This window comes from Delphinus delphis, chromosome 2, assembly GCF_949987515.2.
Source record: "Delphinus delphis chromosome 2, mDelDel1.2, whole genome shotgun sequence".
Lineage (NCBI taxonomy): Eukaryota > Metazoa > Chordata > Mammalia > Artiodactyla > Delphinidae > Delphinus > Delphinus delphis.
In genome coordinates, this window is record NC_082684.1 from 5,718,523 (window position 1) to 5,732,891 (window position 14,369).

Consider the following 14,369-nt stretch of genomic DNA (forward strand, 5'->3'; position numbering starts at 1 on the left):
CATTTTACCTCGATAAACTTTAGATTCTTTCATCTACAAAAATGGGACTAAAACCACTGTGAGGCATAGGGTACTGGCAGGATCGTATATAACATGTGACAAAGTATCTAACACACGGTTATTAATTAATATTACTTCCCTCTTCCTCCTAATTTCACTGACAATAACCTATCAATACATGTATGTACTTTTGAGCTCTTCACCTAATAGCCTCAAAACTAAAACAAAATAAAGAATACCATACCAGCACTTATTATTTTAACATTTGTTAAAAACTAAATGACCCCTTGGCTTAAAGAGTGAAACAATCTTTTCATTTGAAAAAAAAAAAAAGATTCATTTAAATCACCTAATTTCCAACGTTTCGGAATCCAAAATGTAGTGTTAAAATCATCTACCAATAGGTGGTGCTGTTTGCATAGTTCTAAAATGACTATGGTTTTAAAATCTAAGTACAGTATATAGGTAACATCCTTTCATTCATTCAGCGAATGTTTATTGAGCACTTACTGTGTGCCAGAACTGTGCAAAGTGCTAGGAATATAAAGAAGAAAAAATGACACAGCTCTGCCCTCCCAAAGCTTAAGGGGGCGGGGGTGGGGGGGGCGGAATGTGTGGGAAGCCCCTGGGGGGTGGGGAGGGAGGAGTTACAGTTACAGATAAAGTTAATGGGCAGGAACAAAGCAATCTGGAAGGCAGCTAACTCAGACCAGGGCGCTCAGGCAGGCTTCCCAGAGAAAGGGGCATCCTGAAGGATTAGCTGGAGTTCTCCTGCCAAGTTTCCAGACACATACATATGCCACTTAGGACAAGGGACAAACCTCCACTTACTAAGTGTTAAAAAGTGTAATTCATCAAGCTCTGCATTTGTTTGGTTTTGGTATCTGTTTGATTTTCTAATACTACAATAAAAAGATTTTTCTAGGGGCTTCCCTGGTGGCGCAGTGGTTGGGAGTCCGCCTGCCGATGCAGGGCACACGGGTTCGTGCCCCGGTCCGGGAAGATCCCACATGCTGCGGAGCGGCTGGGCCCGTGAGCCATGGCCTCTGAGCCTGCGTGTCCGGAGCCTGTGCTCCGCAATAGGAGAGGCCACGGCAGTGAGAGGCCCGCGTACCGCAAAAAAAAAAAAAAAAAAAAAGATTTTTCTACATATGCTATCTTCTTACTTTCATCTGGGTTTCTTTAATGAAGACTGAGTTTGAATATCTTTTCCTTAGTTAATTGGCTACTCGTATTTCTTTCTCAGCGAACTGTCTCTGTTCAAACCTTTTACCCACTTTCCGATTGAGCTAACTGTCCTTTCCCTCGCTGGTGTGTGTTGTGACCTTTGGAAATGAAGGACATTGGCCCTCTTCAGTTGTGGGTGTCATTCGTATTTGTTGAGAGGATGAGTCTTCGTGGGCTTTTCCTTCCCACTTCCCGCCAAGCCTTACGCTCTGTCCTGCACATGGTAGGTGCTCAGTGAGTCAAACAGTGCTGGGAAAGGGTATGAGTAAGGTGAGAGAAATCTTCAGAATTTCTGATTCCTCCCTTTTCAGGTTGGGGTGAGATCAGAAATGGGAGTTGGAGAATTCTGGAATGTCCCAATAAAGAGAGGCACTCAAGGGCTTCCCTGGTGGCGCAGTGGTTGAGAGTCCACCTGCCGATGCAGGGGACGCGGGTTCGTGCCCCGGTCCGGGAAGATCCCACATGCCGCAGAGCGGCTGGGCCTGTGAGCCATGGCCGCGGAGGCTGCGCGTCCGGAGCCTGTGCTCCGCAACGGGAGAGGCCACAACAGTGAGAGGCCCGCGTACCGCAAAAAAAGAAAAGAGAGGCACTCAAGATTGGGGAGTGGGGTGAGCAAAGGTGTACAAACATCAGCTCCGACTCTGGGAGGGAGAAGGCAAACATCAGTACTCACACCATCTACGGAGCACCAACGTCGGCCAGCCCCACGCTACGCACACCATCTTGTTTAATCCGCACAACAGCCCTGAGAGGTAGGTACTGGTTTTTACTGGTGCTGAGGGAAACCCCAAAGAGGTTAAGTAACTAGTTCACAGTCACACAACGAAAGTGGCAGAGCTGGGATTAAAATTTGGTTACGGCTATAATGCCCCATCCGTCTACACTCGTTTTGTTATATTGATTGGGGTAAAACGAGTTGTTCAACAAATGTTTATTGGGTACCCACTGTATGCTGGGCATTGTTCTAGATGTTGGGCTGGTCTGACAGGACTAGAAAAGCCTTGTTGGTATCCAAACGTCCAACAAAAGTGCATTCGCCTAGATAAATAATGATCCACATCTGAAATAACGTTGTCAGAGTATATTTCCTGACACAAAGACATGCTCATACAGCAAATGAAAAAGAGGGTTAAAAAATGTATGCAGAAGAATATTCTTTATGTAAAAAGTATACCCTACACACATGCAACACCCTAGAAATAAAGTCTGGATGGAAACACAATAAAATGGTAGCTGTGAGTTCTCTGAGTGCTGAGATAATAGGGGATTTTCCTTTCCTCTGTTTTGCACATTTGGATATCCTAAAACCCATGTTTACTTGTGTAATAAATAGATTACTACAAAAAGGAAAATAAATCCTGCTGGGGGAAAGTAAGAGCCAGTGTTGGAAGCTGTGGATATCAGGGTACAAGACAGGGTGAGGAGCCAGTAGATGAAGGACCTTGAACCCAGGCTGAAGATTAAGATTTACATTCCACCATCAGTGATGCGAAAGGAAAAGAAAAGCAATGCTGAGCCTTGAGGACCCTGAGGTGTCAATCAAAAGACTGCCTCATTGGTGTGCAGAAAAGGGAACCCTCCTGCATTGTTGGTGGGAATGTAAATTGGTGCAGACACTATGGAGAACAGTATGGAGGTTCCTCAAAAAACTAAAAATAGAGTTGCCATATGATCCAGCCATTCCACTCCTGGGCATATATCTGGACAAAACTATAATTCGAAAAGATACATGCACCCCTATGTTCACAGCAGCACTGTTTACAATAGCCAAGATGTGGAAGCAACCTGAATGTCCATCGACAGAAGAATGGATAAAGAAGATGTGTGTGTGTGTGTGTGTGTGTGTGTGTAATGGAATATTACTCAGCATAAAAAAGAATGAAATAATGCCATTTGCAGCAATACGGATGGACCTAGAGATCATCATACTGAGTGAAGTCAGACAGAGAAAGACAAATACCATATGATATCACTTATATGTGGAATCTAAACTATGACATAAATGAACTTATCCATGAAACAGAAACAGACTCACAGACATAGAGAACAGACTTGTGGTTGCCGGGGGCGGCGGGCGGGGGGGGGCGGGGGCAGGTAGGGATGGATTGGGAGTTTGGGATTAGCAGATACAAACTATTGTATATAGAATGGATAACCAACAAGGACCTACTGTATAGCACAGGGAACTATATTCAATACCCTGTAATAAACCATAATAGAAAAGAATATACATATCATATTATTATAATTATATATATTATATATATAACGGAACCACTTGGCTGTACAGCAGAAACTAACACAACATTGTAAATCAACTCTACTTAAATAAAATAATTAAAAAAAACAAGACTGCCTCATTGAACGCTAGAGCTTAAAGAAGGATGGAGCTGAGAGTTCCGCTTAGGGTTCTGAACTTCACGGCCTGGATAAAGCAGCCAGTTGCACAACACAGAAGGGGATCTAAGGGAACACTTTTATGTGGCAGACGTCTTCATAATTTTGAAGCTTTCTTCATATTTGTTTACTCCAGAGATGGGCAGTTTATTTGTGTGTTACAAGGTTTCCAGCAGATGGCTGAAACACTTCTTGTTCTAACAAAATCAGCTCATACTGCAACAACTTTTTGATGGAAACAAAGTGTCTTGCTTACAAAGTTGATATATGCTATTCCAGTCAGAATCACAAAGGAGGAACCAGTTGGATAATTGAAACATTTTATCAGTCTAGCAACATCTAACATAAACTATGCATTACAAACAGTAGTTGTTTTTCTGTCTGATATAAAACATTTTTAAAAAAAAATTTTAAAAAACCTCTCTTGGATTAGTCTACTGGCGACATTAGATAGTACAGGTTGTTTATCAGAATGTTATTGGCGATTCCCTATTTAAATTTAATAAATACTTCCTTATGACACAAATCACGGTATAACTGTTAATATTCACTTACAATCAATAACATATAAAGTGAATATTACATTGCCATATATTGCTTTTGTTCTTATGAAAGTTTTGTCGGTACAAAGATTAATAAGGGCTGTTAAAATTCTGTGGCTCATTGCAAGCAAAATATTTTAAAATGTTAACTATGCTAAGATAAAAGTCTACAATGTCACAAGAGAAACTGTTGACTCTCACGGCCATTTCCAAAGAAAAGGAGATACAGGAGCACGAAAAGTGACACTCTCAGGAATAACAGTTTCTATGAACACATGATTATTATTAACTAAATTAATGTATCTTGGAAAACGGGAATGCTTAGGACATCAAAAACACTGGTATTTTATGTTGGACAGTAAGATCTGTACAGTTTATAGGGAGTGTAATTATTATTACTGAGGAATATAAATGTTGAAAGGAGCCTCCTAATTTTCACAGAAGTGCCAGGTGCACTGGAGCCAGCGCTGTGTGTGGTGCGTGGTCACTGTGAGCGTTACAGCCGACAGCCTGCGATTGACACAAGTTAAAGCACTGCCCTGCGTGAAGGACTTGCTTCTGCAAATCAGGACAGACCCAAAGCTACACCTCACTCACTCACATTCTGATAAGCTTTCCTGTGAAGCTCGGGGCCTGCACACCAGCTCATTCTGATGTGACAGTAACAACCATGAGAATACATGGTCGGTCCTCTGCATCCGCAGGTTCTGCATCTGCGGAATTAAACACCCGCAATCGTAGAAATCCACGGCTGGTTGAATCTGTGGGTGCAGAACCCACGGGCTAAAGGACTTGAGCGTCTGTCCTTGGTATGGGGGTGGGATCCTGGAACCATTCCCCCTCGGACAACCTGGGATGACTGTATAATACTTTATTTCTCCCCAACCAATTTTACATTTTGCCAAAATCCAGGTTGCACTCATAGGACTGTGTCCTGTGAATGTAAGTTAATATGTGTTAGACCAAAAATAGACTAATAATTTCAGATGTCATCCACCACCTTCATCTTACCAATGAGGAAATGAAGTTCAGAATTTTGGAAAGCCTCATGAATTATTTTCTTCTACTCTGCACAGGTCTCAATTTATAACAGCTGCCATTACTGAGTGCCAAGTGCTACGATGGGTGTTTTCCTACCCAGTTAGCTCTCTGACAAGATGGAAGGGAATTAGGTATAAAATCCCTTTTTCACAGAGGGGGAAAACTGAGGCTCAGAGAAGTTAACTGGCCAAATTCACTTACAAACCCAGATCTCCCTTTTACTCCAGAGCATGTGTCCTTTCCATTACATCTTGCTGTTTATAGTAACCAAACATGGACAATGTGTTAAAATGCAAGACAGCTTTCTGGAACCATGAGCAACGTAAGACAGCGTCCTGGCACCATGGACAAATACTTGTGTGTGATGCAGAAGAGGTCACGCTGTCTTAGACCACCGAGGATCATGTTTAAAAGGGAAATTGCATCGAGGCCACCTCTCTATCCCTTTCTTTGCCTGCTTTAAGCCATGGGGACTGGGCATTGGTCCATTAGACTCCAGCTCTGATTCGGTACAAGGTCAAGGTAGCCCAAGAGTAGGGCTCTTCATATGGGGATGGAAAGGAAAGATGAAGGGAAATGGGCAGGCAGCAACAGAAGAACCAGCTTGACCTTCACCTCTATTGCTTCTCAGCTACTTCTTCCTTCTGTCGGAGTTCCTGCTGCCATCATTCCCATGGGCCCCTAAAGGTGTCTGTCGGTACCAGCAATGACCTACGAGAAGGCAGGAACTTTCTCTCTGAAGCTCCTTAGGTGCAACTCAACCAGTTCAGTGCTACGTGGGCCTCAACTACTATTCCTGGGCTCTAATGAGACGAAGAATTTATGCTTAAATGGACGTGTTTAGTTGCCTGAATTATTTTTATAAAATGATTAGTAAATTTTCCCAGTCCCTCATTTCCAAATCAAAATTTCCTACGGTAGCATTAAAAAACAAAAAAACCCTTTGTAAATATCTTTCATGGAAATATTTACCCAGCACACTTAGCAAAGCCATAGGATTTAAAAGATACAACAGATCTGGAGTTTGCACAATGCAGATTCTTTTTGGAAATTCTTAATACAAATCAGATGTGCAGAGAAGAAGCCAGGTTTTTAAGAACTGCCAAGATCTAGACATCTCAGGTCAACTTCCAAGCTTACGCTGAATTCAGAGAAGCCTAAAGGCCACCCTGCATCTCTCACTCACGCTCTGCTACCATTGTAACTACTTGGCCTTATTTCCAAGGTATTATCACCCAATTAGCATAATCTTCTGATAAGAAGTCCTATTAATAGTCTAAATTAGAAGACAACCCCAGGTTAGTGGTTTTGAGATTGTTAATGGACTGTGGACTTGACCTGCTAGAGATAGGAGAGGCCCCTGTATCTCTTTCTACGAAACATATCTTTTAGGAATAAAACTGAAAAAGGGTTTAAGCTTCCTTTACAGGATTGAATCAGAATGGACTTACAAGCTTGGAAATTTTTCAGTCTGTGGGTTGGAGTCCACTGCTTTATGACTAAGCCTTCTCCTTACACGAACATTTGGAAAAAAACAAAACAAAACATGGTTAGCCTGTGAAGCTGAAATTCCTTCCTAAGCCTTGCTCAATAGAGAGAATAGAATTAAAGCACAATGTTTAAAAAGAGAGGATAAAGTACATTGAGTGGATATATACAGAGACAGAGAAACTGATCTCAAATACACAATACATTCTTAAACATAAAACAAGCTCTCGGGGCTTCCCTGGTGGCGCAGTGGTTGAGAGTCTGCCTGCCGATGCAGGGGACACGGGTTCGTGCCCCGGTCCGGGAAGATCCCACATGCCGCCGAGCGGCTGGGCCCGTGAGCCATGGCCGCTGAGCCTGTGCGTCCGGAGCCTGTGCTCCGCAACGGGAGAGGCCACAACAGTGAGAGGCCCGCGTACCGCAAAAACAAAAACAAAAAATACAAGCTCTTAAAATGCCCCAAATTAGCTTTCACTAATAAAATGTTACTATTAACAGGGAGCTATCATAATCCACTATAAACCAACCTCAAAGAAAAAACTCAAAGCATGTTTCATGAAACCAGAAAGAAAATAGTTCCTAGTTCTGGTGTTAGCTCAATATTAAAAATAGTTTCTGACAAATCATAAAATTACAACTTTTCACCCAGTCTGTCGCAGAAAATACTGTTCACAAACAAGCCACTAAAATTAATTTTAAAATGGCAGCAGAGAGTATTAGAAATATAATGTGCTCCGTATGGAAATTCAGAACAGGTTCTCAAATTCCATGGAGTTGGCACTAAGCAAATTCTCAGAAACGACTTCTGTCTGAATAGGAGCCCTGAGAGTTCAAGTTGTAATTTTCTACTTGGATGATAAGTGGTGTGAGCTGTGACCCGCAGCTGTTTGATGAGCGCCCACAGTGACGTCAGGAGAAGGAGTATGGGGCATGGAGGGCTCACAGCTTGTGTGCGTATTAGGGGGTCTTCTGATTCACCTCTGGGAAAAGAGGCCACACAATATCTGAACCGCAGGAACCAGAAGTAAGACGCCCCTTACCTTTCACTGTTCTTTTTGCCACTAGAAGAACTGCTGGTGGATCCCGTGCGATTCCGGTTTCCTTTGGAATCCCCATAGCTTTCCCTTCGACCACCAGGAGATACCCGTTCGGAAGAGCTGGTCCTCTTGATGGTACTAAAAGTACAAAGTAAATGACAATGAAATCCTTCACGGAGTGATTTTATTTTATTGCTGAATGTGAAGATATATACATAGAACATTCTATTTCCATGTGGATATTTAAAAGATAGAGTGGTTTGAAATTCCTAACTATAGAGATCAAAAAACTTTTCAGAATGTCACTTGAGATCAATGCCTCTCCTCATTGCCTTTGTAACTGCGGCAATCAGTGTAGTTCAAGGTCATAGAGGAATCTGAAAGGTAAGATTCCCAACAATACCGTGAGAACTCTCCAGGGGCCTAGTGGGAGGTGACCCCGCCCTTGTGCAGTTTTCAGTCTAGACCAGTGGGGCTCAACCAGGGGTGACTCTGCCCCCCCAGGGACATCTGACAATGTCTGGAGACACTTCTGCTTGTCACAACGGGGGCAGGGGGAGGGCCGCTACACCTGATGCATAGAGGCCAGGGGTGCTGCTAAACACCCTATAATGCCCAGGACAGCCCTGCGACAAAGCGTGATCCACCCCCAAACGTCAACAGTGCTGATAAGGAAGAACTCTGGTCTAAAGGCGTACGTGGGACAAAGACATTCCACTCTCTATAGGATGCCTCTGTTTAGAGGTGGTGCCCATGCAAGTGCTTACTTCCTTCTGAATAAACAGAGGGACTAGAGTGGTTGGAAGCCTGGTGAGGGATGTCTGGGGAAGACTTCCTGAAGACTGTGAATTTCTAGGAGACAGAAAATGAACGGCTTGGACGTGTTACAATGACACAGTAGGGAAGATCCTGTCCTAGGAAAAGGGATACCACACGCACAGGTAATTCACAGGCGTGAGGGGTCAGTTAGCCAGGGCAGGGGCTGTGGGTTGATGGTTTGCTCTTGGAGCCCGGAAGTGTATTACAGGCAGCCCTGTAAAGTTTCTTTGTTTGTTTTTTTTATCTTCATCATTAAGCCATATGTTTCCTGAGATCCCATCTCATTTATCATTCTTATATTCTTTGCAGAGCCTAGTATAGAAGCTTGATAAAGATTAATTAAATGAAAGGGTGAAATAAATGAAACGATCAATGGTAGTGTCACCCTGACCCTGTCGCAGGCAGAGGCATGTGATGCTATAATTTAGCACCCGCTCCGTGAGGAAGAAAGAAGGACGAGAGTGGATGGTGGTGCGGCTCCCGGGTGGGGCTGCGGGGGGAGGTCTGGTCTGCATGCACAGAGTCAAGGTGCAGGTGGGCGATAACGCCAAGTCTGCGACCCAGGAGGTGGCTCGGGATTGGCACTGTCAACTGGGGGGGTCACTGAACCACGGACGCGGAGGAAATCTCCACGCCGGGAAGGAGAGAAGATGAGAACGGAGAGAACCCCCCCGGCAAAGAGTGACTTTATAAGACGTTGGTTGAGGAACTGCCACAGGAATCTCAGGTAGCAGATAGACCCCGAGGGACTGGGGAGGAAGAACCCCCAGAGGACAGTTAAGGTGCTGGGGTCGTGGATGCAGGAGGGGGACCTCGATGGTGATGATGAAGCCTCAGGGGCTCCAGTCAGGGGAGGGTGGAGACGGACCTGAATTTCAATCCGGAGGACACAGGCAGGAGCTGAGAAGCTTGAGACAGTGAGACTACTGCCCCTGGGCTGGATTCCAAAGCCCTCCTTTCTCACAATTAAATAACACAGAATGTGCAAGAGCCTTGCACACGGGATGCTCTGCTGTCTTCCCTTCATTCTCTTTTTCCTCCTCATCTCTGCCTTCCTTTGGGCCAACTTTAAGTCCTTTTTCCTCTGTAACTTCCGATCGGTCAGTAAATAATCTCTTAGCACGTTTTCAAAAACTGCACGGTGTATCGGCTTTTGAAAAGCCATCTCGCTCCCTGAGTGAATGAACATAAATAAAACGACCATAATCATGATGATCTGAAGACACTTTCTGCGTAGTCTTTTTGGTCACTGAGGAAACTCTGAATTGACAGCCCCAGGATCTCACAGCTGGGATCTGCACGGGTGTGCCTTAAGGTCAAAATGTGAATTTTTAGAACTCTCAATTTGAGGACAAGGAAATTACAGATCTTAGGAGAGCGTTACATCTCTGAAATTTAGGATTGAAGTCTAAAAATTACAGAAACCTTTATGTTTAAAGTTCAAGATCTTCCAGTGACGAAAAACACCAAGCTAACTTCACGTTGTGGGAGCTCTCTCTGCTAAGCATCTGGCCCGCCGAGGCTCTCAGGCACACTGCCTCAGCAGCTGGCAGCCCTGAGCGGCACCTCCATGGTGTCCTTGTGGGAGTTCAGGGTAAGTTCATGGCATTTTAAAGGCTTGTAGAAAACACCCTTAAAGAGCTGAAAAGCCATGACTATTAATCAATGATAGCAAACGTTGATCGATTTTCTAATAATCAACACTCAACCTGGTGGCTGGAAGAGTTAAGAGGGGAGATCAGTGATGGAACCATGGGCAGCCAACGGTTCGCATGTATTAAGAGCTTCGCGTTTTATATGAATCATTTAATTTAAACCTCACATCCCCTGCAAAAGTATCATTGTCCTTATTCTCCAGATGAGGCGACAGCTTCAGGGATACAAAGCAACACGTCTGAAGTTACTTGACCCCTTGCTCTCTACTGGGCCTCCTAGTTAAGGCCACCTAGGGAATTCCCTGGTGGGCCAGTGGTTAGGACTCCTCGCTTTCACTGCAGAGGGCCCGCGTTTGATCCCTGCTCAGGGAACTAAGATCCCACAAGCTGTGCGGCATGGCCAAAAAATAAATAAATAAAATAAAGACCGCCTGCAATTTATGAAACACCGAAGTACGTTAGTTTTGAGGACCTGTTGAACAGAGATGTTGGACGTCTAAAAATCCAATAAAGGTCAATAATTAATACAGTTATATGATTTAAGCCTTGATCAATGGCAGGCATCGGAGAAGGCCCTCTAAGCTACTGCACTAAAAGGGTGGTAGCACTACCAAAGCATTAGTGAGGGTTACAAAGTAAGTCTAAGTACTCCTCACCTGGGTGTGGAACTGTTCAGTCTGCATGCACTGAGAAGACTCACAGACCTGTTTAATCTACGTGTGAGAGGCACGGAAACAAAGCAGAATAAACACGACTGCAGTAATAAAAGCGAGGAAAAATATTTTGGTAAACTTCAATAAATTACAGAATACACCGCACATTAAAACGGGAAAACATTTTGGTTTGCACATACAGACTTGGATATAATCCATCCGGCTCCTTCAAGATATTTGTCATTCACGCATTTGCATTAAAATGTTCAGCTTTTAAAAAAATCTACTATTGTTGTATACGTAGAAAAAACAAGAAATTTCCTTTTGAGAGCCAAGAGCTCTCATGAATTAAACAGGATTTACTAGGACTCAGAGTGAAGGACAGAAAATAGAGCTTGAAGACAAGACATCTGCAGGAACAAGGGCGGCCAGAAGAAGTAATACTGTATACTCGCTGAGAGAAGCCTCCTTCAACAACCAGCAGGGAATATCAAAGAAGTTATGCTCCCTCTGGACAGCAAGTGAGAAATCATGTGCTTTATTTTGCAAGTGGTAGAAGTCCTAGCTTGTGAAAGACTGTATAATAACACAGCACAATTTTTTACTGCTTAAGGCAAGCATTTTTGGTGTAGAAATGCAGATACCATCATTTCTCTTCCCTTCTGCTCTCAACCTCCACTCTCAAACCCAAAGTTCTGAAAATACAATGGTTCTTTGCCTTACACTACAGTTGCATGCAATGTTTTTTGCCAATTTAAACTAAATTTTAGACATAATAAAATCTCTGCAAAGGGAGAACAGAGGGAAAATGGCCATCTTTCTTCTTATGGTTAGATAATAACGCTAAATGTAATAAGTTACCACAGCATCTTTCTTTCATTATGTGATTTAAAACCAAGAATTGGTTTTCCAAAATTTTGCAGAAAAGATCTCAAACTTTTACAACTGAAAAAAATACTGGGACTTCCCTGGCGGTCCGGTGGAAGCCTCTGCGCTCCCAACGCAGGGGGCCCGGGTTCAATCTCTGGTCAGGAAACTAGATCCCGCATGCCGCAACTAAAAGATCCCTCATGCTGCAACGAAGACCCGGCACAGCCGGGTCCTATTTATAAATAAATAAATGAATAAGTAAATAAAAAGGAAAGAAAGAAAGAAAATACTAATCTGAGGGGAAGCTTGTACTCGTGACCCGAGATTTTCTGATGAGGTCATTTGCCATGACAGCCGGAGGGATTAACGCTAGATTAAAACGATTATCTACTCAACAAATACTCATTTGGAATCAATTTATACTGGGCTCTACGCTGAGCACTGGCAAATCAACATGGGACCAGGACTAACCTGGTTTTTGTCCTGCAAGGGGTGAGGTAATTGTGACAGATTGAGGTCACGCAACTTCAGTAATTAGGAAATGCTCTTATCTTTGTCTAAAGACATCTTTGTAGCAAAAACCAAGGCATTTCCTAAGAAGGCTGGTGGCCTGAGAGAATTTGACAGACCAAAATAAGTTTTTTTTCTATCATATGAAGCCAACTACCTGAGCCCAGAGGGGGGAATTGCAACACTTCTGATAAGAGAGTAAGTACCAATTCATCTTCCTCTGTTCAACAGCACCAACTCCCATTTCTAGCTTGTTACAGAAATCACACTCAAAACCTGAATTTAACACATACATTTCAATGGATCTCAATGATAAAGAGTATATTAGAAAAAAAAAAAAAAAACCAAAGCAGATTTAAATCATGTAAGTACCTGGCACTGACTTTGGTACTTTTACAAATGCTGTTATTTCTAATGAGTGCAACTAGTTTTCTAAAGGACTATCAGCTGTTTGTTTGAAAGCCATAGATATTTACCATCCTACCTTGCAACTGGAGCAGGGCATTTTAAAAATAATGCTCTCTTTTTGTACCAGTTTTGTTCTTTTGATCTCTCTTCTCACAGCTTTGCCCTATTGTAAAACTCTACTTAGGAGTGGAAAGAATGAGTGATTGTTTTGAGCCAGTGGAAATGTTATTCTATTGTCAGCTCCAGCATCCCCACCGAGGAAGGTATGACCCTACAATGTCTTCCCCGGATTTTCTGCCTTTTCTCCTTTCACTAATGGAAACAAAGCTTTTCCCAAGGATTCCAAATCACGCCCCCAATCGAAGTCTTAATTGGCAACACAAAGCACAACCCCTGGGTGCTGGACAATTTCCAAAGGGGATTTTGTTCTTTAGTACTAGGCTGAAAAAACCCCAGAGAAAAGAAAACAAACATATACCCATCCACACACCAGAGATGCCCCAGCTTGGTTAATTTGGAACTCTGATTACAGACAAATTCCTACGTGATTATAAATGTATTTGAAATGGCTCGGAGGTTGTTTTAATCCTAACAGGCGGATTTCAAAATTCTCTAAGGAGAGATCTATAGGAACTTCGTCACAGAGTAATGATTATGTGCCACTGTTTGGGTTTCCAACTTCCAGACAGATGGGAATTCACATCCACGGAAGCCCACAAAAGGCAGAGGAACAAAATAAATGAACCACTGTGCTTTACACGGAAACACCAAGCGTCTCAGACAACCTAGAAAACCATGTATTTCTAGTTGGCTGCCGGACATGAGCTTATCAAATGAATAAAACTGATTATTTTGTAAATTAAAAAGAAAAGTCTACAAAGGCCTAAGAACATTTCTAGAAGGAAGGTTATTGTTTAAATGCTAATACACACACACACACACACACACACGCACACACACGCACATACACATATATATAAAATATGATGGCTACCGACTATCTTCCCCCGCCACCATCCTTTCCTTCTAAGATAATATTGCTGAGGGCAAGCACTGTCCGTGAGCTCCTTCATACATGGCTGAAACGGGGGGCAGAGGACCCAGGCTTCTGCTCACAGCAAGGGGCCTGGTCCTGTAATGGGAGTTCAGGCCCTGCAGCCCCATATGAATGGGCGATTCTGTCTCTCAGAGTTGCAACTTGCTGCCAATCTCTGCTCAGTCACCCTCGCCCCTGCCTGCTACTCCTGTCAGCACCCTCAGGGGCATCTCAGAACATCACCGTTTCTAAAGAGCATCACCCAGACAGGATGGGGAACACAAAAGGGATGGTTTCCGAAGAGCAATTATATCAAGCATTTTTGTATGAGTAGATGTAAGCGCTGACCTGGAAATCTTTGCAAGAAGCAGCCTGTCACAGTGAAAGGAGTGTGAGCTCTGGATCCAGATAGACCTGCGTTGGAGCCCAGGTTCTCTACTCACTTGATCCCGGGCAAGTTACTTCACTTCTCTGAGCATCAGTTTACCCACTGGCAAAACAGGGATAATAATATCTACCTTGGAAGGTTGTTTGGAGGATCAGTGATAATGGTATTAAAAGCTTGGTGCTTAGTACACTTTTATTATTAAAAGATAATTTCTATCATCATCACTGATTTAAAGAGGGCCCGAAGCACCATGAGGGCTCTTTGTCTTTTTCACATCCTGTGGGAAAGTATCAATTAG

General features: G+C 43.2%; 1 protein-coding gene across 2 annotated transcripts in view; it reads right to left on the bottom strand.

The window, feature by feature from the left end:
- Window positions 1–14,369, bottom strand: part of EML1 (EMAP like 1) — a 145,088-nt gene that overhangs the window by 48,611 nt on the left and 82,108 nt on the right. For both annotated transcript variants that reach the window (XM_060003929.1, XM_060003930.1), the window contains exon 4: window positions 7,736–7,870. In XM_060003929.1, coding sequence (XP_059859912.1) covers window positions 7,736–7,870 — 135 coding nt within the window. The remainder of the gene's footprint in view (window positions 1–7,735; window positions 7,871–14,369) is intronic.